We start from the raw sequence: 25,958 nt of genomic DNA on the forward strand, positions 1-25,958 counted from the left end.
TGTTTAATCCTAAAGAAACAATGCACATTCCCAAGGAAAATGAATACATTTCTGTTAACATATTCATCTCTATTCATCATTTACATATGTACAGATATCCCTTGGGTCCCCCCACGGCAGCCATTTTGTGTCCTACAGTCCCATGTATTGGTGGGGGGACTATCATTTTCCAGTGGGGGGGTGGGGGGCTTCTCAGACAGTCTTTAGATTGTACAACTACAGTAAGGGAAGGGAGCTTGTTACATGAACACAGCTCACAGATATCAGTACACCAATGTGTATGACATTGAGGTTTTTGTTTTTAATATCCCATTTCCAGAATGCAAAATGATCTGGCAGTGCATTTGTATTAATTTTTTTTTTTTTTTTTTTAAACGAGAGACCTTTCATTTGCCTTAAAGTTGCATATGTTTATGTCTCACTATTAAAGTGGAAGTTGTAAGAAAACAAGCACCAGTACACATCTTTATCTTCCACTTCACAGGTGCAACAATCCACTCCAGCAGCAAATATGGCTGTGGAATCTTTCGGTAGTGGTTCTGCAACACCCAAGTACAACCAAATAATAAGGAGTACTATCTTTACTTTTTTACTTACTAAAATCATATATTTATATAAAAAAAATATATAAAAAAACTAAAAACATACCAACATATGAGATAAAATATTTAAATGGTCTTTATCTTTCACTAGAGATAACAAAAAATACAAAATACAAATTGTATTGATAAATGTAAAGCCGCAACATACTAAATAAATACATTTTTAAATATTACCGACATATCAACCAGGGTGCATTCAGCTTTTAAGGTATTATTTTGTATAATATGTTGATTTAGACGGCAGCACAGCTCAAATCCTGCCCATGTAACTCCTTTAAGACAAATGAAGAGTCAAACATCTATACATACAATTGACAGAAAATAGCAATTGACCAGACTTATTATAGCCCAGACAACATGGTTATAACAGGGTTACAAATGTATAACTGACCATTTCTCTGTCATATAAATGTCACCAATTGGTCTTGAAAGGGTAATGCTCAATTCTAAAGACACAAATACATCTGTTTATATATTTCTCATTTCAATGAACTCTAAAATCTTGGTAGGAAAAAAGTAAACCTGGACAAATTAGCTTATGGAGACATTTTTTCAATGTCTCGCTGCCTTATAGAACAACCCTCCTTTAACAAGGGACAAAAGCTTACAAGAGAAGGTACTGAAAACCAACAATGGACAACCAATCATGAAAATGTTGAATATTATCAAAGACGATACTAAAATATTCACAAAGATATTTACAATAGCATTTTTAAAATAATCATTTTGCATACTGAACAGCGGTTTTCTTTTAAAACACGAAATAGAACAAAAAAAAGATGGGAACTTCTCTAGATAACCTTTACAGTTCCAATACTGCTACCAGAAATAAAAAGGCAATCAGCCATTTTTTAAATATCTACAGCAAAGTACTGGGGACTACCATACATTTATGATGCATCTACAGCAGTGGTGGATTAGATATTACATTTTCTTTTTTAATAAAATAACATTTTTTTACAAAGATAACTTTGGTGATATAAAGCAATTTCCCCAATGGTAAGTTCATTGTATACCATTTGTATCACTGCAAAAAAAAAAAAAAAAAAAAAAAAATCAAATCAAATTACATACATACATACATACATACACACATATATATATATATATATATATATATATATATATATATATATATATATATATATATATATATATATATGAGATAAAAAAATGGACAAAAAAAATTGAAAACGATCTCTGGCACTTCAAGATTCAAAGCAAAATTAGAGTTGAAGAAAAGGTGGGTAGAAAGAAAGAAAAAAAAAAAGATTTTCCTGGAGTAATATTAATTGACAAAAACGTACATTGCGTTTTAGCTGGGAACATCACCGAACAAGGGCAAAATTGGCACACATGCACTTTTTAGACGACTTACTGTATATAATTCATCAAGGAGAGAGACAAATGCCACAAAATGGGTACAAGAGCGACACAAGGCTCATGCAGGAAGCAACCACATAAGAGAAGTACAAGGCAAGGGTGCAATACAGTGACTCTGGCACTGAGGTCTATTGAGGGCAGTAATAGTAATAATAATCTAATAAGTGGATTATTTTTGTTTATATAAAACTCCTGGTAGGTAACTTAAGAACTAGACCAATATGTAACAGTCAAAAACAAACAAAAAATAATAATAATAATTGGGATCCACAGAATTACAGAAGACAGTGGGGGAGGGAAAGTTAATTTGCTGCCTCCTAGGAGGGATTAGTGCCTCATCAGCACTGATCTGTTTATTGTGCAGTGAAGAGGAGTTTTCATGTTCAGAAAAACAAAAACAAAAAACAAACAAACAAAAAAGACAGAATAAACACTCACTGTCGACGACCATAGTCTCACTTTTCCCTTATAGACACGCAATGAGTTTTCAACCGTAATGGCTGCGTTTCCATGTGCTGGCAAAATTCTCTTTATTTCTGCGCCTTTTGCTTTGTAATGACAAATCCCCACAAATGTTCTGGGATTGCCTATACATTGGACAGCAACAGGTGATTCATCCATAGATAATTCCTCCAAAGTTGATTGCGTTGCATGAGCACTTCCCTTTACGGTTTTGCTCTCTTTTGGAGTTTCACATAACCTCTTGTGCTTTGAATGTCGCTCTTGGGGCCACCGGTACACTGTTATTCGTTGGGATGTCAGTTGGCAAAGGTGCAGTTGACTAGAGAAGTCACAGGTTCTAGGACTGGAAGAACATTGGTCGACAGGATTTCAGATACTGGCCAGAATGGGCTGTTCGTGCCAATATCTTCTCTAAAATAAAATGCTACGACACATCCATCTATGATTCTTATAGCACTCGTTCTACATGATTTACAAAGGATTGACTATAGCTGCACAGTTTCAAATGTTCAAGAACTACACACAATGCACCCAATCAGACTGACGTATTGTTTGCGCCTCCTACCTACTTTCGGTCAGCTTATCTGGCATAGAAGACAGTTCTGAGAGGAAGATGAGCAGGGGAGTGCATCTGTGTTCTGAAGAGCAGGGGAGTGCATCTGTGTTCTGAAGAGCAGGGGAGTGCATCTGTGTTCTGAAGAGCAGGGGAGTGCATCTGTGTTTGTTTATTTTAGTAATGAGCTCCTGTGAGGAATTTGGGGTTGACTTGTTGTATGGTTGCAACTAGAAGATTCAGGTTTTTTTTTTTTTTTGGGAGGGGGCAGAACTTTAATTGTTTTCAAAGAGAGAAAGAAGATCTTCGTTGCTATTGCTTGGCAAGTCAGGAGGGTCCAGATATGATAGCAGCTCGTCGGGGTTCGCAAGCTCTGGGAGAAGCTAAAGGAAGAGAAAGAATTAAGGAACCCATTAGCAACCTCTGTCTGAAACATCTTTCTATCATCGATATAGATATGCAGACCTTTGAAGAACACTAGTATGTACACTAATTTTGTACAAATTACAGCATAGTAGAGCTGATTACATTTTATGTGACACAAACGGAAATGGGTAAGGGAGACACAGCAAACCTAGTTTAGTATGCTGAACACTGGGGTTTCTAGGGTTACCCAGTTGAGATTCAGACCGTTGTATACTGGTATTAAATTGAACAAGGATTCAAAAGTACAATAAACAATTACAGTATCACCAAATTCAATTTGCACATTTAGTGTCTTCACCATATAATGTGACATTATTGGGTAGTGGAGGAAGATTTCAATTTTAATCAGGGACTGGCCAGCAATAAAAACACTGCTACAGAATAAAATGTCGTTAGTAAGAAGTTCAGGTTAATACCCCATCCTCCAAATCTACTGAACAAGTTAGAAAATATGACGTTAATGTATCATGCAACAGAAAAGTATACAGGACAGCCAGGAAAGCTTTGTTTGTTTGTTGTATAAAAGCAGCAATGTCGATATGTAACAATGCATGATATGTTGTGGTATGACGTATGTTGTGGTATGTTTTTCTGCTTTCTAAAAGCTATTTCACAGATCTAGGGCAGGGATATTGATAGCATGACACACACTTACATCCAGTGAGGGTTCCGGCATGTCAGGTGGTCCCTGCCCACCAGCCTGACCTTCTAAGGCTGAGGGGTTAAAGGTCAGGTCGCTGTGTGGATGGTTGTTAGAACCGGGCTGTGGAAGCGGCTGCCGTAACTGCTGGGGAGGACCACTGTGATGTAATGGCTGCCCTGACTGGCTGCTGGGGTGAGGAGGTGCATGCAAACTTTGCTGCATGGAACTATGGGATTGATCAGTGCTGCCAGGATGAGGGATCTGCGGAGGAGGAAAGGCAGGAGAGAAAAGTGAGGCCACAAGTTACAGTGCTTGAGGTGTCGGAAGAAAAATTTAAATGAGACCGTGATGTTAAAAAGAACACCAAACCAAAGCCACCAGACAAGAAAGATAAAGACCCATCACAGAATGGTTTTGCCCCCCCCACCTCCCAAAACAAAAGGCATGTGGTCTTTACTTCAACTCTGTTGTACTTAGCTTTTGTGGTAATAAAATAAAAGTTTGCATTCATTTATTTACTTAAAAAAAACAAGTTATTATTTTTTTGTAGGTCTTTAGTTTCACCAATCTTGGAAATGTACAGTATCAACTTTGAACCTCCATTTTAATCAGATAAACAGTTTACCGAATCTGTGATTGGCGATCTGTGATTTAACCAAATAGAACTTGGTGTAAATATATTCCGGTCTACATACTGTTTACCACATTAGAACAAAAAAGTATAAGCCAATAAGTGCAGGGTTGAAGTTTGCAAATAAGTCATGTTTGTGCAGGAGAAGCAGGGTAGTCTTTTACATTAAAGCATGTGCTAGTTAATGATTGTCAGTGATAAATACAAAGGTAGCTTAAGCAGGGTTACCTATTCATACGTTTTGAAGTAAGTCTCCAACTTTAGTATAGAGTCCATCTAGAGTGTTAAAATACACTGGGGTACATAAATGCTAGTTTTTAAATTTGTTAGTAAAAACGGAACTCAAGTGTGTATTAAGTTTTCTCAATAAACTTTGATAGATGAAATGGTAGCTGTATCAGTCCAGAGATGATAGACAAAGGGAAGGAGAGGAGAGATAGATAACTTTTATTAGACTAACTAAACAATAATTAATCACAAGCTTTCAAGACCTCATAAATTATGTATTTGGCGTCTGGTGCTCACACAGTTTTGTAACACTCAGCTGTTTGTGCACTATATTTTAAAACTACTTGGAATTTTTTTAAACTATATTAAATGATCCAAACTGTCATTTAATGTAATGGATTCCAACTGCAGCGGCACTTCCATCCACATGAAACTGCAAGCTTCACAGTAACTTTCCATTTCAATTGAACAGCTGAATACAACTCAAATATTAAAACTAGAACATAGCTAGATCACCACTACACTTTAAACACACAAACACATTACCATGTTGCTGCTGCAGCTTTGAAACTGAACTGTTTGATTAGTTGACTACCAGTTTGAGGTCTATTGTCACTTTTCTTGTGAGCTAGGTGACTATTTAGTGCTTCCACTAGCACATATTATAAATACTGATATACTGTACTGTAGCAATGCAGCACCTTAGACCAATGAAAACTTATAATTCCAATACTAGAGCTATTAATGAAGAAAAGGCTTCATGATGACTTGTACAGGCAGTTAAGTCTTCAGAGCACTGGCCAGTATGTCTTCCAATGGCAGCTCACACATAAAGGCCGAGTTCCAAGTTGAAGAGTGATGTCACTTACTGTTTCAGGCATAGAGTGGCTGAGTGGCTTGTCAGAAGTCATGAGGTTGTTGGGCATGTCAGGTGGGTGAGACAGCTGTGGTCCGTGCATGAAGTCATTCATAGAAGTACCACCAGGGTTACCATGGGGAAAGTCAAAGCTGTGGTGTCCTTGATAACTGATGCCTAATATAGAAAACAGACAAAATTAGGGACACAAGCAGAGATCCTGTGCATAACAATCACTAAGATGCTTTGGCTAAAACAACACAGTACGCAGAAAACTGAGCACGTTTTCAGCACTGAAGAAATAAACCAAATACTTTTTTATAATGCGTGTAACACTAACCTATTTAAAAGCTGACTTTCCCTTTTTGTAAATTTATATTTGAAAAGAAACATTAGTAAGATACTTGCCCTAAATAGACATGCTAGGCTCCTAGTATTGTTAAAGATTGTGTAATTGTAGGGTGTTTATGAATTTACAATTTAGATTAATGTTACAGAAGTTCCTCCTGAAAACCTATTTTTTCTAACCTCTTTCTGATAACTACCTTGGCTACCATATTCACCATTTCCTCCTGCTGGAGGCGGTAGTGATGGATAGTGCGAGGGACCTGGACCAAGGGCTGCAATCATTTCCATCACATTGGGCATGATCATCTGGCTGGGACTCATAGTTTTAAACCGCTTTGATAATGGTCCGTCTGGGTCCTCCTTGATGTGGATGTCTGACTTAATTGGTACTGGCCTCCAACTACACGTAGGGTCAATGGTGACCTCTTCAAATTCCGAACTGAGAAAGAAATAAAGAAACACACTCCACGTTAACTACTGGGGACTAGGGAGTATTTCTAGACATTGTGTCTAGACAACGTGTCTTTAATATCTTATAAAAGTAATTGATTATGTTCAAACCTAATTAGGTTTAACTAAGCATGTAATTGATAGATATGAATGCTATGCATTACATCGGAATTAAAAATTAAGGCACATGGATTTTTTAATATATAATTTATATTCATCCACTGTTAACTGAAATAGCAGTAAACACAATGGTGCAGTGTAAGAGAAAGTCACAAAACTTACTTCTGAATCGCATTTAGGATTCCCCACATGTATTGGTCAACTTCCAGGCCCTCAAGTAGTGCCGTTTTACTGGGGAAAGAGAAAAAATAAATAAAAAAAAACAATCTTCAATACAGCATCACAAGCAGGATATCACATTGTACTATTGTCGAGACCACCAGCAGCACATGACAGCTGCCAATGACTCAGGAGGGTAAACTACATTGATATTAATCCATACAGACCATATGTAATCCTACTTTCCAAGTGACACAATCCATGACTGAGTGTATCCAAACACTGACAGCACATTCAGTAAATTAAAATAACTTATTTTAAAATTCTTTACACCGGGGGTTGGCAATAACATGTCGTGGTGGGCCAAATCACCTGCGGGCAGCTGCACAGTGAAACATAACTCAAAACGTCAGCTGTTCAGCTGGTGCCCCCCACATTTGTCAAGTGGTTTTGAGTGATATATAATGAGGGACGCATACATTTTTTGAAGGACTGCCTATTATCGCCGTTAAGTCTGTCACACTCACACTTGATGCTTTAAAGCTGATCGCAAAAGGAAAGTGCAATTGTTCTCATTGAATTTGTTATAACACAACAAAGCATTTAAAATACAAATGTGTGCTATAAAAAAAAAAAAAAAAAAAATGTACCATAGCAATACTTAAATGTAATACAATATGTCATTTTCTGCTTAGTGGCAAGAAATATATTGTATTGGCCAGCTATGTGCAGGGGGTTCTGGTGGTCAATGAAGAGACAGACAACAGGGTGCAGCGAAAGCAGTAAAACTGCTTTTTTTTATTTTTATCAAATTGATATTCACTTGCATTCATACACACAGGCAGAACTGACATGCAGGCAGGCTGTTAGGGAGAGAGATTAGCAGTGAAACAGACTCACACACCCACTCACAGCAGACAACACAGGAAACATTGTGTGTACAGCATACAGTTCGTTGTGTTTGCCCCGATGCTACTATATATGTAGATCATATGGGGAATCCCCCATGAAAGCCTGCTTGTGGCAATATCATAATTAAGTTCCGCTCTCGCTCCATCCTTGATAGAGCCCTGTCAAGGAGGCTTTTGCAGGCCAAACAACACATGTCTGTGAGCCAGTGGCGGAGGAAGATGGGTGGTGCAGGACCTTATTGTGGGCCCCCCTCCCCAAACGTTAATTTAACCCTTATTTCTAAACATCAGACACACCAAATCAAGTGTTCAATATTGAACTAGATTTAATTGTCAGAATGTTAGCATGTATAAAACAGTACGTAATAAGAACGTTTTCTACTCGCCTACTTTATTTTATTTTGCGTACATCTTTACGCTACACTATTTTTTAAATCATAAATGAACAGATTTAATTACCAATCCAATCCTACCAGAATTCCCCAATTCTGCAATCACAGAAACGATTACAGAATTCACAATTCTGCACAGACATTTGCATTAATCATATTATTATTATTATTATTATTATTATTATTATTATTATTAATAAGTCAGAAATACAGGCATGTTGATTTGCTGTAGTTTATTTTGGTGCACGCAGCAGCACCCAACAGCTTCCATCTAAACTTCTAAACTACAGGATGAATCATGCACACAATATATAAGTGCAAATGTCTGTGCTGAATAATACACCAAAACCTTCCAGGAAGACGTGCCTCGTACCAGCCTCCAGGAGAAAAGTTAGGATAACTAAAACAATAGCGAAACCTGTTGAAATGAGGGAGGTTACAATCTGAATTTGTGGCACCGTACACCGGCAGCTACAGTGATACAAATGTGTAACATCTGTAAATATTAATGCGAAGGATATTATCATTGCTAAAAAATAAATAAATAAATAAAAACTTCCAAACCTCTGAGTGCGCGGGCCCGAGTGCAGCTACACCTGCTGTCGCTCGGCCATTGCCATTTGCCGACCACTGCTTTACACCTTTCAAAATGGCATATTATCATAAAGCTTGATTTTTAAACCCATGGAATTAGGTACAGTAGTAGGTTAATTTTGCAGTCATACTTGCATAATGAAAATGTATATGCTAAATTATGTTTCAATCCAGTGCCGAGGTCTGATTTTTGTTTCATCAAAACAAAGGGAAGAACAATAGACACCAAGCAGATTTTACACTTATTATGACATAGCTGTAAAAAGGATGTTAATTTGATTTTGCTGGTATGGTGGTCTTACTTGCATACAGGACACCGCCACGTTCCTCGTTCACAGTTCAATTGCAAATACGACTCCAGATCAAAACACTGTAAAATGAAAAACAGTTACTGTATTAGATTTATTCAAACAGACGATATGCATTTCAAGATTTAAAAAGTAAACCTAACTATATCAAATAATAATAATAGAAAAAGTTTAATCTACAATTTGCACTACCTATTAATGAACATACCCAAGTGTGAGTTACACACTGGTTCATAATAACATACTACAGACCTGACCCTCAAGTTTAAACTAAAATAAAAATCAACACAACTAGCAAGAGAATAGTAATGTTTGCACAATTACCTGTACGTGTTTACAGTCATGGCCTCTTGCTGGAAGCTGAATCCGCCGGAAAGTAATTGGACATTTTAGGGATACTTTGATAGCCGTCTGTTCCACTCCGTCCTCGCCGTTTAATGTGGCATTGCCTGAGGAAGCGGCTACACTGCTGAAGTTCCTCTTTACTATAACAGGAAAGAAGAAAAACCAAACACATTGATTTGAAAAATGCCATTTGTGGTGTATTTCATTTTTCTTTTCATTATGCAAGCCTACTTTTCGTGATGCAGTGCTCAGCCGGGAGAAGACGCTTCTTCAGCAAACCTTGAAGAACCGATCGGACAGAGGGCCTGTGTACCAGCTGCAGTACAAACAAGTGCGACTACAAGAGAAAGGGGACAAGCGCACACGCATTTTACACATGATCATGCAGAAACATGCTTGCAAGGCAATTCTTTTTTACTCTAATATCCAACTAATCTTCTTCTTAAAACCGCTCTTCCTATTTTCCTAGTCTTTGGTATGCTGACACATGTACAGTATGACTTATTTCCATGCCAGGCACAGAAACTATGAAACTACCTGATGTCTTTTTTACATAGTCATGTAGTACTGAAAGCTCTAATCACACATTCATCTAAAATGGTACTGTATCATACAGAGATTGTTTTCCTTTACTTTGCAATGCAAACAATAATAATTTAGCTACTCTCTGGCACACACAGTGCCAGTTATTACTGTTCATGTCTATATAGTAACAAAGCTTAGATTATTTTGTTAATATGATTTTGTTATACTTACACAACAGCAGGCCGTGACTGTGATCTGAATTGTGTTTCTTCCTGGCTGACAGACATGTTTTAGGTGCAGAGGCTTGTGGGAAGTCTTGTTGTCGCCCCGCTCGATTGTGAGTGGCGTGGCGTTTACGCTGACCTGCACCGATGCTGGCCAGTTTGTGTTCATCTGCCTGTCTTCATGGTGGTAACACTTGAACTGGAGCTCTAAGTCAGACCTGAAATACAAACCAGACACACTGCTTATACTTGAAAACATGCACACCAGCAATATGTTACAGCCAACATTTTATAAGAATGGCATTAGCACAACATTGAGCACACAAGGGTTGTAAAATTACCCTTGCCTTGTTTAAAGGCCATTGAATACCTGCCAGCTTGTTTTCTGGCAACTGTTCAAGCAATGAGGGAGAGGGGGAGGGGGGTACTGAAAATAATAGGATGGCTTTGCTGGTGACATCAGGCCAGGAAATGGATGCAGAACACAGGCAATTGCATGGGCAAAACTGAGACACAATGGCGCTCATCTTTTATTAAACAAAAAGATTTAACAAAACAAAGACTTTATAAAACAAAATGCACAGGGGGCCAAAACAAACAAACAGAACATGCAACAACAAGTATCGTGCTAGTTTAAAGCCAGCATGAGTAGCAATTGTTTTCTTTATAAATATTCCCTTTACCTCCCCTCTCTCTACTCCCGTTCTCCAATCACCGGACACTCCACCTGTTGCTGTCAAAACTGCAGGTTCTTATAGTGGTGACCAAGGGATTAACTAGCTATCAATTATCTTGCTAACGCTTCAGTCACATTTTGCATGGGTTTATAAAGATGCGTAACTGTTAACTAATTTAATAATTACTAGACGACAGTCACGCATTCTCATAAGATTTTTTAAAATACAAAACAATAACAATGATTTCGGACAGCTTTTTATTTTAAATAATAATAATAATAATAATTATAATACAAAACATGCCCATGGATGGGGAGTACCCCACCACAGGTCCTGTTTCCTTTAAAATTTGCCAGTGGTGCAGCAATTAATTTATGCATCAATTATTGATCCTCTGACCTTAAATATCCAGATTTTTGATTACATATTGGTGAACTGATGCATCAAATTAAAACCCAACTTGAAGTCTCCTGTTTCTGGTTTGCATTAAAACTTTGAGTGTGCTTCTTTTAGTGCTATTATGGCAGATAAACAACATCCGCGCGTTGCTAGGATACGCACTTTAGGCCTCTATATTCGTACTGGATATACCCCGTGTAAAATTAGTTGTGTTGCTTCACTGGTGAATCTGTGCATTTTTTTGCACTAAAAAGTGACAAGAACACAGCATATTCCTTTTATGTTATTCATAATAATTTCAAAAGAATGCCAATATTAAATCTACCGATTACCTTCTTTTGTTTCAAAGCATGTTGTGTTTGGATTATGTGGCAATATTATATAAAAAGAAGCTGAATTTAGTACGATAGTTAAATTAGTCAGGATTTGTGAGATTAATTAAAAAATTTGGGTTTGCGTTGGACATGAAATGTTAACAGTAATGAACAACCATAGTTCAGACAGAAATGACTTCTGTTGAAATACAGTATTTTTTTAAAGGAACATCTGATGTGGAAGCACACATATTATTTGCAGTTGGTTTAAACTCAAGTCCTTGTACTTCTTTTTGTATAATCAGAAGTTTTCTAATTTTAATGTAAGTGCCTTTTGTTTAGCTATTATGCACAACAGTGTTTTTAGTTATTGGACCTTTTGTTAAATAAAAAGTAAATGCATCAATTATCATTGATAAATACCTATACAATAATCAAATAAGAAATTAGGTTGATGATTGCGCCACTAAAAGTTGCCTACATTTGTCATAGGTTTAACTGCTAAATCTTATCTGGTTCTCTGCACATATCAATCAACTGCTCCTTCTAATGTTTAGTTTTTAAAATGCAAACGCACATAAATTAAGTAAAATATCTAGTAACAGTGCTTATTAAAATATACCATTAAGAAAGTAAAGCACGTCAATTAATATAAACACACTGGTAAACGTTTAAAACAAACTTAATCGACAGCCTACCTCCACATGAGAGTCTGGTGGACAGATGGTCGCAGGTGAAAGACGTGATTGCTGACTGCCAGGTTGTGTTCCAATCGGAACGGCTCCAATACAACACCGTCCCTCACGGGGAACGTCAGCCGCAATTCATCGTTGGGGTTGGCTGGGATCGAAGAGGGAGAGAAAGCGTGAACTTTCCCTTTTACATCTGTGGTGCAATAATTTATTTTTTTTTTTAAACATTGAGGTGCATCAGAGGTTATCATGTGGTGCAGGGTCTTCATTAGAAATGTCTTCCCCATTTTCCCTTCATTTATCTTTTATTATATATATATTGTTTTTAATGAAAAGTACAGTGAAACATGAAATAATGTGGAGTTAATATAATGTGTTTAAATAATAAAAAAAAACAAGTTCCCTGTATGCAAATGTCCTCTTGTATTAGATACTTAAATATGGTATGATCACTAGTGAAAAAGGGGACATCATAATGTAAATGCCACAGTACTTACTCTGAGGTGGGGGGAGGGCATTGATATTTGGTTTGATGTCTGGTGGGAAGGGTGGTTTGACATCCTGATTAGGTGACAGATACGGCGGAATATTGCTTCCCGGTGTCATAGGTGGTGTGGGGTTTCCGGGAACAGGAGAGTGTGGGTAGTTTGCTGCAGGCCTTGGAGGCTAAAGACGAAGGAGTAAAACAGGTGAAATAAATCAAGAATAAATATGGTTCTGTGCAGACTGGAACTATCAGTAATATAAATAAAAACCACCACATCTTACATGTTATTGTTTTTAGGTAGCTTTGCATACAATCCTGACATTTTACTATTGAAAAAGATCTAGCTCGCATTTTAAGATATTAAACAAAATTCAGCAATCATCCTGCTTAAAACAGAAGAGTTTATAGACATACCCCATTTAGACTTCCTTGACTGTATGTGTATCCACCCCCAGAAAAATTGTTGCTCTGACCGTTAAATGGCTCTTGCTAAAAGAAGAAAGAGATAAAGCAGGTTAAATTTCGATCTGCTTATGGAAGTTTTGTAGCTGTAATCTCTGATTAATGCAGTACAGAAACGTACCTTGTAGTACTGGCCCATACTGACACTGGGTGGAGGGTACTGGCCTGTACTCTGTTGGCCTGGCATCCTCTGGCTGGGGTAGTTGGGGGACGGCAAGGGTCTTGTAGGGTTGGGAGTTGGATATTGGCCAGGCTGGTTTTGAAACTGGCTGTTTGGTCCATACTGCTGACTGCCATAGTTTGGCTATATTGTAAAAACAACAAATTAATTCAAAAGACAAAGTAAAAATTCATATTTAGAGCCACCAATCACATTAACACTATACTCACATGCAGTCTAAATATACATTTGTGGTTTTAATAATTGCGAAATTCCAGGACAAATAAAGCTCAACTTGTCAATAAATTACATTTCAATGATAACCATTTAGTTTTCACCTCTCCTGGGTAAGGCCTCTTCATCCCTGGCATAGGCATTGACTGGGGTCTCGGACCTGGATAGGCCTGCTGAGGCATTCTCTGGCTGTGGTTTCCGAAGGGGTTCATTCCCGGAGGCCTTGGCTGGTTCATGCCCATGGGTGGGCCGCTCATGTTGGAAGCAGTCATGCCCGCACCCATACTACCAGGGTTCATTTGGCCTGGCATGGAAGGTGGCCCACGAGGACCAGGCTGGTTCATATACTGGTTGTTATAGGTCTGGGTAGGTCCCATCTGGAAAGAAGAACACACCTAAAGAAAGAATAGATTGTCTCAATTCCATAGGACGAGAATATTACACCTGTCTCAATAGGGAATTGCCTAAGAATAATGTACACATTTAGCACATATGTGGGTCAGGTGCAATTATTATTTTTTACATTATGGGAAATTATATTAAGCCACTACTATTTTGCATAATGTTATAACTGCAGTCACGTAGCAAGTCTGATCTGTTCCATTTGTAAGCAAGTCCTCTGATGATGCAGTTTCTAAAATCGTATGATGGAAAAACAACCCACACTTTGTAAAATGGCTGGCTTAATGTCGCAAAACTCTAAAGTAGTGTTGGAGCTGCAGTGACTGTATGGAGTGCATGTGGCAGAGGCCCACTCACAAGGAGGAGAGCAGTTGCCTTCAAGGCAGAAAGAACATCTGGAGCCAGCCGCTCCACACTGTTAAATGAGCTCACAGTTGTGACCCAGGAGCAGGCAGAAAAAGACACTAAGTGTGAGGAAACTGACCAGCGCTCCAACCACAGTCTCAGCCAGATCATGCTATACTAAATATTGACTTCTCTTTTTATTGTGACTTTTCTAAACTATTAATACAAGTGGAATACAATACACACAAGCTATTAAAACCCACAATCAAAACCCTAATGTTTTCTGGGTGTCTCTAGAGCCTTTCTTACCGATCCATACTGGTTCATGTCCTTGTTCTGTGTTTCCTGGAGTGCTGCCACAGTGGCAGTGGCGGTGGCAGTTGCCGTGGCAGCAGCAGCAGCAACTGCAGCGGCGGCAGCGGCAGCAGCAGGCTGGGTGAAATCATTAGAAGGCCGCGTGTGTTGGGGAATACCCATACCGCCTGGAGTATTGGGACCACCTGGATAACTGAAAAATATCAGGGAAACAACTCATTACAACAGGCACCAACAGTTGGGTTCAACAGCTCAACATACATTAGCCATTGTATTGCTTCCACTGGGTCCTAACCTGTATGGTCTTTCATGCTAACTGTAATGGTTAAACCCAATTTCACTGGGAATACTACATACTGCATTTTAAGATGGGGTTTCTTGTCTATGAAGCTTATGTTCCAGTTAAAGTTCCTCTCCAACACATACAATCATCCTCTGTTGCACTTTACTACAGTTCAGATATCTTACCTCCCTCCAAAGCCTCCCCCTCCTGGGTAACTAGGCCGTCCATACATGCCCTGCTGCATGTATTGTTGATTGGAGCCAGTCTTGGCTGAGAACTGTTGCTGCTGACCAGGGAACTGAGGTGAGTTCATGCCAGGATTGTTGGCGGATATCCCAGACCCCAAGGGATTACCACCAGGGTTCATGGGGTTGTTAGCATTTGCCATTGGATTTCCCAGCACCTGTTTGGAAGCCAAAAGAGTAAACTGTTAGCCAAGAAAAAACAATACAAGAACAAAGCAGAAACCGAATACGTTGGGAAGAGGAATATGAATATTTAAAAAACATTAAAGCCATTCTTCTTACTATTACTTAAATATTGAAGTGGTGGCAAAACATGTAAAATACTCTTAATCATTATTAAGCTAATGACATAACTTTATATTGTGAATATTGACAGTTAAACTGTTAATATATTTTATTAAATGTTATACTACATTTAACAGATCCTACTGGACCTGCAAGTGTACTTAACATGGTTCTTAACAGTTTCCATTTTATATTTGAAAACACTCACCTGGCTTTGGGAAGTGTTGGTTACACCCCAAACTGTTGTAACCACAGACAATGAACCTGGGGGTTGATTAGTATTTTGTTGCCAGGGAACTGAATCATAGGGAAAGGACCCATCACTGCAGAAACCAGAAAAAGTAGAAAAAAGTACATAAAAAAACAAGCATTGTCTTCTGAACACTGAGCTCCCTTATGGACATCAAATTAATAATACAGTATGCATACACATCTCTAAATTTATCTGACAGGGTTCTTTGGCAGCTGCTTGTTTGGCAATACTGTTGAAATATACATTCTAAACAACATCAATTTTAAGACAGTTCTAAAATACACGGGTTAGTAAAGCAATTTTAATAGAATATAATCAATATAAATACAGCACTGTGTCTAATTTCTTGTATATCCCACTGTCAAAATAAACCACTCTATTAAATATGTCACAGGCAAATCTTTAAAAAAAAATGAGATTCAGCACAATGAATACAATGTTTAATAGCCACAGCTAAGGCATTTATTTATTTATTTATTTATTGTAATTATTTATTTATTGAGTAACACAGATACTAATAATTCTTATATAATACATACACTGCATTATTAGACATGAAAAACACAACATTCAACCAAGCGAGTATATGTATCTTTGAACATAATATTCAGACAGGGGAAAAAAATATAAATAAACAAACATTTGGAAGCACAGCGGATGATGACCATAAACCTGTGTCAATGGTGCACTAACTATGCAAAGCCAAAATGGAGATTAAATATATTACCTAGAACTATTTAGCGCTGAGAATGTATACACTTAAAATATTGTACCATTGAGAAGGAAGTGTTCATTGACTACATAAAACAAATGACACAGCGCATCTTAACATAAAGTAGTTAAAAGAGGAGTTACTTTGGCACTGACCCGTGCGAGAGTGTGGGCTTCATGGAGCTCATGGAGCTCATGGAGTTCATGGAGTTCATGGAGTTCATGGGCGGCTGCATGGGTATTTTCCCTGGAGGTTCGCTCTGGCGGTTCTTCTGGTGACGGAGAAGCAATAGCCGCCCCAATTCCTCGCACCACGATGACAGGAGGGCTGTGAAGGGCCAAACAAAATACTCATCAGCACTTAGTAGCAAATTATGGAAGGCAAAAATGTCTAAAACAGCTTAGCCAAATTTATTTAAAAAACACTGAATATGGCACATAATACTTTCCATTACTGCTCTTTTTAATGTCTTCAGGAATGCAAGCACTTTTTCTCTTGGCAAAAATGGGGAATCAAAATCAATTCATCGCAGATGTTTTGAAGAGTTTTTCTCCAAGAATTATATTCTTCAAATAAACCGTCTAGTTATTACTTTTCCCAGTTCCATAAGAGAGATATAGGTGTGGCAAAAAAAACTTCTGTATGTAGTTCAGCCTAGTCTACATTATTTCAGTATCATGAACATTTGACAGTGTCTGTGTCAAGTAATAGTTTATATCTTTAATTTTAAATATATTAGATATACTTTATGATAAGAACAAACATCCCTACTTCAAGTACAAATGAAAACACCACAACATTGCAGTCTTTATCTGAAACAGTTGCATTTAAATTTAAAAACGAGATATAACAAAAGTAGTATTTTTTATTATTTCACAGAATACAGGAGTAAGATCACACAGCTGTCACTTCTCTTATCCACCACAAGGGTTCACTGCAACACTGAAATCCCACCTCCCTGCAAGCACCATAAATTCTGCTTCTCCGTTAGGTAACCAACCTGTCAACACCGTTTGATCAAATCATATGCTTTTCATCTACAGAACCTTGTAATGTGCCAGCTACAAAAGATCACTCTTCCCTTTTTATTTAGAAAAAAAGAAAAAAAGCCTGTGTAGATATCATCACCACTAAGGGCAGAAACTCTTTGTTGTGATGAACAGACCTGCACTTGAGTTCTAAGAGGGAGAAACAAAGTGTTCTGCCAACTAGAAGCGGCAGCAGCAGCTCAGACTCAGCCATGACAAAATAACTGCGGCTGCTCAAGCTTTCCCTGGCCCAGAGTAATTACAGCACTGTGAAATGGAAGCGGTCATCCTAAGTGTTGTTCTAGTCTTGGACGCTAGGTTCCACTGTGTGCATACATGCAAAAGCACATTTAAAAAAAAAAAAAAAAAAAAACACTTGACAAATGAAGATAAAAACCAGCGGGCTGATGGAGCAGATGTGCCGAATGAGCTCACAAAAGAGGCTGTCTGCCTAAAAACAGCAGCCAAAGCAGACATGTATACAGCATAAGATGAAATGAACGCAAACTGGCAGAATGACCATGATGTTGTGTTTTTCCAGTACTCCAAGTCCATAATCATTAAGTCTAATGTATTTTCTTCAGGCTGTATACAATTTCAGCGTACAAGAGGACGCTGAACATGAACACATACTAAAACATTCAGTGACTTTGGATCAGATGCCAATTCATACATTACAGCTCAAAATCAAAGCCAGGAAAAAGGTTTGTGTTCTATGTCAGTGTTACTAAATTGATGTTGTGCTATCTCAAGAAGGTATGCACAAAAAACTGACATACACTAAAAATACATTACACTGCTCATATTTAAGAAGCTCCCTATCTAACCTGGCTTTTAGAAAAACAGCTTTTAAAACAGTTTATTTAAACCTAAAACATAGCCATATGCAGAGAGGGGTGGATGCGGGGAAGATTATAGAATATGTTAAGAATTGCACACGACACAAAACAATCCATCTGTACTGTACTTAGCTATACACTCTGCACACAGTATTGAGAGCAGCTCTACTCATTTAAACACAGAGCACGTGAAGTTCAGGCTATGTGTAAAGATGAAGAGGAAAATACACAAGACAGTTACAGATGGTGCCAGCAGTCTTTCTCCCTCTCCTGTTTTAATAAAGCAAAGCAGAGCTACAGTAGGCAGCTGCTTTGCTTGCTGGTAAGGCAGGTGTCCAGAAGCTGCAGACAGCCTATGCCTGTCTTTTTTTTACTCTAGTTTATTGATCAGACAGTAATAACCTGTGTATAATTCATGACCGATCAGTCCACCTATTTGACCTTAATGCAGTGTAATATCTTAACTACAAGAGTGGGCCCTTTGAATGAATGTCAGTGGGATGCTGAGAATGACTACTCAGTGTGGGCTCATGATTCCTTTCCCGATACTAAAAAACACATGTGTCGAGATAATGACTTTAATTTTATATGTGGAAGCTGCAGCATTTATTAATTCATTATTTTATTGAAGAACAACAGGTCAGGGCTTAATTTTCTTTAATGTATTTAATTGTTATTATATTTTGGATAAATTAGTAATTATCTTGCCCTCCAATTGTCTTTAATAATTAACATATGTTTTTAAATATTGCAATACATACAAAGGGACTTAATCTTGAGATCTTTTGTGTTCTATTACTGCTGTTTAAAAGCAAAAGTAGTAGGGCTGTGCTGAAGGGTTCGAAGATTCGTTCACTAGCCTGGAATTCAAAGTTAGTTCGTCAGGCGGTATGCACGCACTGTATGTTTCTCTGCTATCAGAAACTGTCTGGCAATGTGTAAATACTTTAAATCTCACATTAAATGTCACTAACATTCAAAATTTGATCTTTTGATTTGTATAATGCATATTACTTAAACAAAAGCTGTTGCATTAAAATCCACTACCAAATCGTTATAGGTAGCAACTCCATATGGCACTGCTCCTGTGTATGGAGCAGGGTATCTGACAAATCAATAGAGGGGGTGCCTATAGAGGCAATATTGCTTCAGTAAAATATGTACTGAATACCTAGTGTACAAGGCAGTGTAAGTGCTGTGGTAGAATATGTTTGAAACTAAATATATACTAACAATAATAATTTTTATTTCGGAAACTGAGCACCATCCGCCCCTCCCCGCTCCAGATCCACATTGCATGTGAATGTTTTATTCCATTTATATGGATTACCTGTAAATTTAATAGGATTTTCAATCAAATATTAACAAGTAGCTATGGTGATGTCACCATAAATTATGTAAATTAGTACCATCAAAGGTTCGAACCCTCGAAGGTCAAAATATACACTTTGTTGCAGCCCTAAAAAGTAGCGTCTGAATTAGTAAAACAGATTCTTCTACATCACATCATACATTCGGCCTTTTAGAAAAATAAATGGTATACCCTGAATGCATATCTGTGTGAATTAATATGTGTGTAGAAAGCTCTAAATAGGAAAAAAAAAAAAACGAAAAAACACCATCTTCCCACCGAATGAACTGCACGGAAACCAGTTCCATTCTGTAATATTCACCTACAGTCTTTAAGAACGGAGTTACCCCCTCATTACAAAACACTAAGAATGAGTAAATACAATTCCACTTAAAGGGTATAAAAAAAACTCTATATCCACTCTTGTAAAACACACATCACTTCAGTAATCAAGACATTTCCAAATCACCCAAATTGCTAAATAAAACGTTGCCAACCTAGCAGCTGAACTCGCAGTGTGCCAACAGCAGCAGATAAGGTCTAAAGAGGGAGGACAGGATCACCAAACTACTTAAATGGGAATTATTATACCCTACCATTAGTAACAGCTTATCACCTCACTAAATCACCACTTCTTGTTAGAAAACATGCTTAAAGGGGCTGGCAACTGTTATTTACTGAGAGAGTCTAAATTTACTTCTCATATAACAGGTTACAAAGTGGGAGGACAAACAGGCCTAGCAATTTCTCCATCTCTGAACCCCCCAGAGGCTGCTGGAGGACCACAATAGGAGGACTGTTTTTCTTCTGCTGCAGGAGCTAATTCAATAGACAGCTAGGCATACTTCTTACACTGCATCAACAACTTTACAGTGGTTCATGCAGTAAATGTTTATTCTCAATGCATTCTTTAATGCTATTAAACTGGGCAATAATAGACCCTGGGACTTTTTTTCTAAAACTGTGGAGGGGAATTCCATCAAAGCTTTACAACACCTTCATTCATCCAGTCTTATTCCCAAGTCACATAGCACTTTTCAAAAGCTAGACATTATCCATTTGGTCATTTTCAAAGTCGCCAAACACCCCAACGACATCATACAATGGCCTGTGTCTTTAAATAGAATATTTCATACTCTGTTTCATCTCTTTGTTGCATTTCCACTCCATCACTCTCCAAATATGACTTTGGTTTACCTTAGGCCAACCAGGACAAGTTTAATTTTTCCAGTAGTGTCATGCACATTACTGTATGTGGTCCATCCTTTTGCCAGTATTCTTTAGTTAGAGCATTCCCATGATAATAATTGATTTTCATTGATTAATTACAAAAAGAATATACTAAAAAATATTTGTTCAGCTCTGAAGTGATGTCTTACACCATTTTAAATAAAGGAGAAAGGTGCAACATATTATCAAATTATTTTAATTGCACTCTTTAAACTCCTAATCCCATTTAGAGAGGATTCCCACTGGAAGAAAGGCCTGGCACAGCTGCAGTCATACACTTATCTAATGTCTCTCAATCCTGGCCAAGCTAGCTGTAATCCAGCAGGTATGGCAAACACCCAAGGCTCGGGTTTGCTTTTCTCTCTTCTCTAAGAAGCACCTGCTCTCCCATGAACCACAGATACCAGTCTCTCGCCTGGCAGGAGCAAGACTTGTAAAAGCCAGAGTGGCATACTACCAAAAAAGCAAGCATTCTGGGAAAAGAAGTGACAGGACTATAGAGCTTTAGAACTCCTAAATTCAACTGTGTCTGACAGCTCAATTACAGTTAAAACAATAAAAACAATCCAGGGTGCAACTGAACAAAATGCGTTCCTTATTGGTGATACTAGGCTAACACAATTACCCCAGAGCGCTGGATGTCATAAATTACGGATTTAGAATGCACAAAAAAATACAGCACTTGGTCTTTGAAGAGCAGTGTTTCATACTTAAACCTCAGCAACTCAAAAAGGTTGTGTGATGGCCAATTGCTTAACGTTGTGTGTTGCAGTAGCCTGTGATTGCCAAAATGGTAGCACCATGTCCAAAACAAGAATGTCAGAAATACAATCCACAGCTGCTGGTAGTTAGAAACCTTTGTGGGCTCTTGCCAACATGGCTTCTGTCGTTTCTAAGGGAACCTTAGAACACCCCTGCCAACTGAAGCCCTGAACAGCGTCTTTTTGTAAAGCCATGAATCTGTTGCCCTCCCACTGCTAAAAGTACATTAGAAATGAAAGACGGAATGGAAGCCATGCTTCCCTGGTTACTTAAATCACCTTAAATACCATGCAAAGTATTTCTGCCTGTATCTAAATTCAGCCTTACTTACCAAACACACCCAAGCATTTGCGAAAAGAGTACCTCAGCAACTTAAAATCCTACTTACTTCAATGAACCTTTATTATAGTTAAAACCCCTAAAAAATCAACTGGCTACAAATTGCTACAAAATGTATATCAACCATAAACGAATCATTTCAAGACATTTACGTTACAGTTGATTGATAGATGCAGTACTAAAGAAAGTTATAGAAATGCTCTTAAATATGTTAAAAATGCAATGAAAATGGTACAGCAAAGATTCTGTTCAAGATTCAAGCAGTCACAACTAAAAAATAAAGATGAGGTGCATTCATTCAGTCCCTGGAATATGATGCAAGTGCTGAACTCATTTCAGCCACAATAACATCTGGGCTCAGGCAGCCTTTCCACAAAGTTACAGTTCAAATTACTCTCAGGCTTTCCTGGTCTGTTTCAGGGAACATGTGCACTGGTTCAGGATGCTCATAAAGAGCTGCCAGGTTAAACCCTTCTCAAGAGTAAAAAAGTTATGATTATACCAGGGATGTGCCAAGTTACATGGTTACGTCTATATTTTAGTTTGATAGCGTCAGCAGCCACAGGGGGGGAGATGTAACCTAGGAACAGTAGAACACTGCCAGTGACTATATCAGTTGTTGAAACGCTAGTGTTTTTAAAAATGGCAGTTATACACTTGGAGGTGAACAAAGGTCTAGTATACAATACAGAAAGACAGAAATGTGTGATGCGCTGCAGTGAGAACTCTCATTCCTACCATTATGAAAAACCTATGTGAAACCATGAACCTGGATCTACTGACAGCAGATGAAAAAAATTAAAAAGTGACATACGTACACAATGTTTCTTCTTCACCCCTATCACTTTGAAAAAGAACAAAATGAAATACCCATTTTCAAAAGAGCGATCTAGAATAGAGCTGCAGCTGTAGTAAAGGCACTACCTTAACTATTTGGCAAACAGTCTTCAAATCTTGTCTTCCTGGGAACAGCAGGAGCCAGATCGAGTTTTCTGCCAATCTTGTCTAACTTAAACCTTGTATAAATGTACCATAAAGCAATCCAGACCTACACTTTTGAAAGATCAGTGAATGCCAGCTTTAGTTAAAAAGAACAGAATAAGCATACAAAGTATTAATTTTATTTCCATTACAACAAATCATTGGAATTGTTTTGGGTTTTATTTTTAATGTTATAATCCAGATGACATAGCTCTAACAATTGTGATAAAGGGATGATGTACTCCTTTATGGCAAAGACTGACAGCATTTTACGGATTCAACATTACGAAACTGGTGAAAGCTGGAAAAGCGTACACACTGTACAGTACGTTTGTCCCTTCCTGTCCACACTGTGAAGAATCTGTGAAGAAGCATAAGCAGTTCCCGCCCAATTCGCAGATCACACACTCTTTCCCTGGGCAGCTGAGGCCACACTGGCACTGTGTCAATGAGTACTCCTTTTTGCAAGAAAGAGCTAGACTGACTGACTATATTATATGAGCCATTTCAGAGCTCAAACAGCTTAAAAAGAGGCTCCTGCTGGACACATGGCCACTGCGGTTATGCAAGGAGAATGATGGATTACAGCAAAATAAGTATTTGTGCGTTTGCAGCTGAAGGGAAATATGCATTATTGGTTTAGGGCTTTAAGACAGAAGTAGTGGTTGTGGGACACTTACGGATATTCTAAATAACTTTACCCCAGCCCCAATCAGTATTTATGTCATGTATAGAATGGGAAAAGGGTAAGAAAAAGTACATTAATAGCACTTACATGACTAACTGAACTTGTCAGCTAACAATATATTTAAAGGTTATTTGTGTCAAAGAGTAGCAGTGCATCCATGCTAATCAGCTAAATCTGTGTTTTGACTACTTATCACCCTTTCAGTGACCACAGCAACCTTCAGCGATCATTCAGTCATTGACAATAATTATAAGCCTTCAAATAATCATGTTTTCCAAACAGCTACTTACAGGAAATACATTACACTCTCTTAATACAAAATACCAAAAGCTGTTGTTTTTAATGACTGCCCCCATCCCAAAATGTAATCCTGTGCAATTCCCTATATAAATACTATACAAATTAAAATCTACAACCTTTCACATACAAATGTTTTCATTTCAATGTAGACTACTGTAAGCAAGTAAACAGCTTATAACTGGCAAAAAACATTACAAAACAAAGTTTTAAAATTATTAAAAAATTATTATGTCTCCCTACAGTGTGGTTTTTGCAACAAGACTCGGAGATACACTAATATGAATACTACTTTTTGTTTTTTATTATTACTACACAGAAACAACTGTAATGTTTAAAGTAAAATGTTTATATTTTTGATTGGTGGCACTGGTGAGCTTTGTAACTTCCTTAGAATTTAGAAGTGTACCAATAAATACTTCCTGTGTTAACTTTTATTCAATAGTACTGTTTTTGTAACTTATAATGTGATGGGTGGACGGATGGATGGGGACAGGGACGGGGACGCTCAATTTTGAAATAACGCACATTTTTATCAGAGAATCTTTATTTATTTTTAAATTTTTGGCGGAAACCTAGGATCATTGCTCATAACAATTGAGTAGTGGGATACTTTTGTATATATTCCTCTGGACTATTGAGCATTATAGTAGATGAATGCCAAGACATTTAGCCTTGGCCAAAACAAAAATAAAAAAATTGTTTGTCCATTTATTACATGTGGTAATATAATGCATTACTCACTGAGCCAACAATGCCTTGTTGTCAGCAAGGTCTTCAGGCAAGTGGCTGCAAGTTGCTGTTCATGTAACATTCATTAAAAACAGTCAAAGGAAGATACAGGATAAAAAAAAAATACCTTCACGTACGACACATATTAACAACACTATCATTTACAAAAGTATTTACAAGTTTTGTAAACTGCCCAAAATTCTTAAATAATCACTTCAAATTTAAAACTTACTGTAACGTTTTAATGATACTGTCAACTTTCCCTTCCTTCCAACTATGTCTATGTACGCCTATCAACATTGCTCGGATGTGGCTCAGCTACGGTAAAAGTCTGAATATACATTTCTAGAGGCTCTACCGGACAGGCAACACAGGGCGCTTTTTATGGATTTCTGCAGTTTCTAAATAAGAAAAGGTTAGGCCTGTGGCTAAGCCTGTGGCTTCTTGGCAACTGTACCATACTGTATATTAAAATAACATACAATACTGTTGTAGTTTCCTATAGTTAACAGGCATATTAACGTTTAATTAACAAAGGGTACTAGTAAAACTGTGTTGTCTTTGTCTATGAACTAAGGTTGCGGGGCCGGTAATAAGCAAACAAACTGTGAAACTTTAAATAGTGAAAATAGGGATCAACCAAATGACATGGGAGGCTGTAGTCAAAAGGCTCCTTAGCTGGGTAATATCATAAAGATATTCTTTCTTGATTTTGGATGAGAAGTCATTTGTATTATTATTTTTCCTTTTGGTTACAAATCTATTAGTATATCTTTATACTGAGGGATCTGGAAGTACCATGATAGGCATTGCAGCATTATGTTCCTCTTTGTTGTTATAATCTATGTAAGACATGAACCACTTAACCATCCCAGTTCCCCTTTTTTGAACTGTAGGTAAATGTTAGCTTGAAAAAAGTGATACAATGCCAAAATCAGCCTCATTTATTTTTAAAGCAATGAATTTCAAACTAAAGACAAATCATGGCTCTTCACATAAACTTCTGGAAATGTTTGCATCTTACAACAGTAACACAAATACATAAAAAAAAAGGACCCATAACCTTCCCGTTGAAAATGTAAAAGCAATATAAACAAAACACAACAGCTCATTTTAGCATGTCATTAAACATCCTGCTCTTAGGAAATTCTGAAATGCTGATTTGGTTGCTTTGTAAATGTAGGTGTATGTTTATATATTGCTTTTCACATATTTGTTTTATAACCCTATTTATGTAACTATAATAGCATATGGCCCCATAGACTACTACAATAAACCTCACCTAA

General features: G+C 37.6%; 1 protein-coding gene across 10 annotated transcripts in view; it reads right to left on the reverse strand.

Annotated features, from left to right (window-relative positions):
• Window positions 1–1,789: 1,789 nt before the first annotated feature.
• Window positions 1,790–25,958, reverse strand: part of LOC121321831 (zinc finger MIZ domain-containing protein 1-like) — a 140,860-nt gene continuing 116,691 nt past the window's right edge. For 6 of the 10 annotated variants that reach the window (XM_041261075.1, XM_041261074.1, XM_041261078.1 and 3 more), the window contains 18 exons: window positions 16,581–16,752; window positions 15,669–15,783; window positions 15,116–15,333; window positions 14,642–14,840; window positions 13,690–13,980; window positions 13,313–13,495; window positions 13,144–13,218; window positions 12,740–12,908; window positions 12,249–12,435; window positions 10,168–10,378; window positions 9,643–9,748; window positions 9,391–9,551; window positions 9,061–9,128; window positions 6,865–6,933; window positions 6,330–6,571; window positions 5,798–5,961; window positions 4,082–4,330; window positions 1,790–3,383 (listed from right to left, as the gene is read on the reverse strand). In XM_041261075.1, coding sequence (XP_041117009.1) covers window positions 3,276–3,383; window positions 4,082–4,330; window positions 5,798–5,961; window positions 6,330–6,571; window positions 6,865–6,933; window positions 9,061–9,128; window positions 9,391–9,551; window positions 9,643–9,748; window positions 10,168–10,378; window positions 12,249–12,435; window positions 12,740–12,908; window positions 13,144–13,218; window positions 13,313–13,495; window positions 13,690–13,980; window positions 14,642–14,840; window positions 15,116–15,333; window positions 15,669–15,783; window positions 16,581–16,752 — 2,987 coding nt within the window. In that variant the 3' untranslated portion in view covers window positions 1,790–3,275. The remainder of the gene's footprint in view (window positions 3,384–4,081; window positions 4,331–5,797; window positions 5,962–6,329; window positions 6,572–6,864; window positions 6,934–9,060; window positions 9,129–9,390; window positions 9,552–9,642; window positions 9,749–10,167; window positions 10,379–12,248; window positions 12,436–12,739; window positions 12,909–13,143; window positions 13,219–13,312; window positions 13,496–13,689; window positions 13,981–14,641; window positions 14,841–15,115; window positions 15,334–15,668; window positions 15,784–16,580; window positions 16,753–25,958) is intronic. The other 4 variants (XM_041261079.1, XM_041261080.1, XM_041261077.1 and 1 more) reach the window with 3 other exon arrangements.

This window comes from Polyodon spathula, chromosome 10, assembly GCF_017654505.1.
Source record: "Polyodon spathula isolate WHYD16114869_AA chromosome 10, ASM1765450v1, whole genome shotgun sequence".
In the NCBI taxonomy this organism is placed as follows: Eukaryota; Metazoa; Chordata; class Actinopteri; order Acipenseriformes; family Polyodontidae; genus Polyodon; species Polyodon spathula.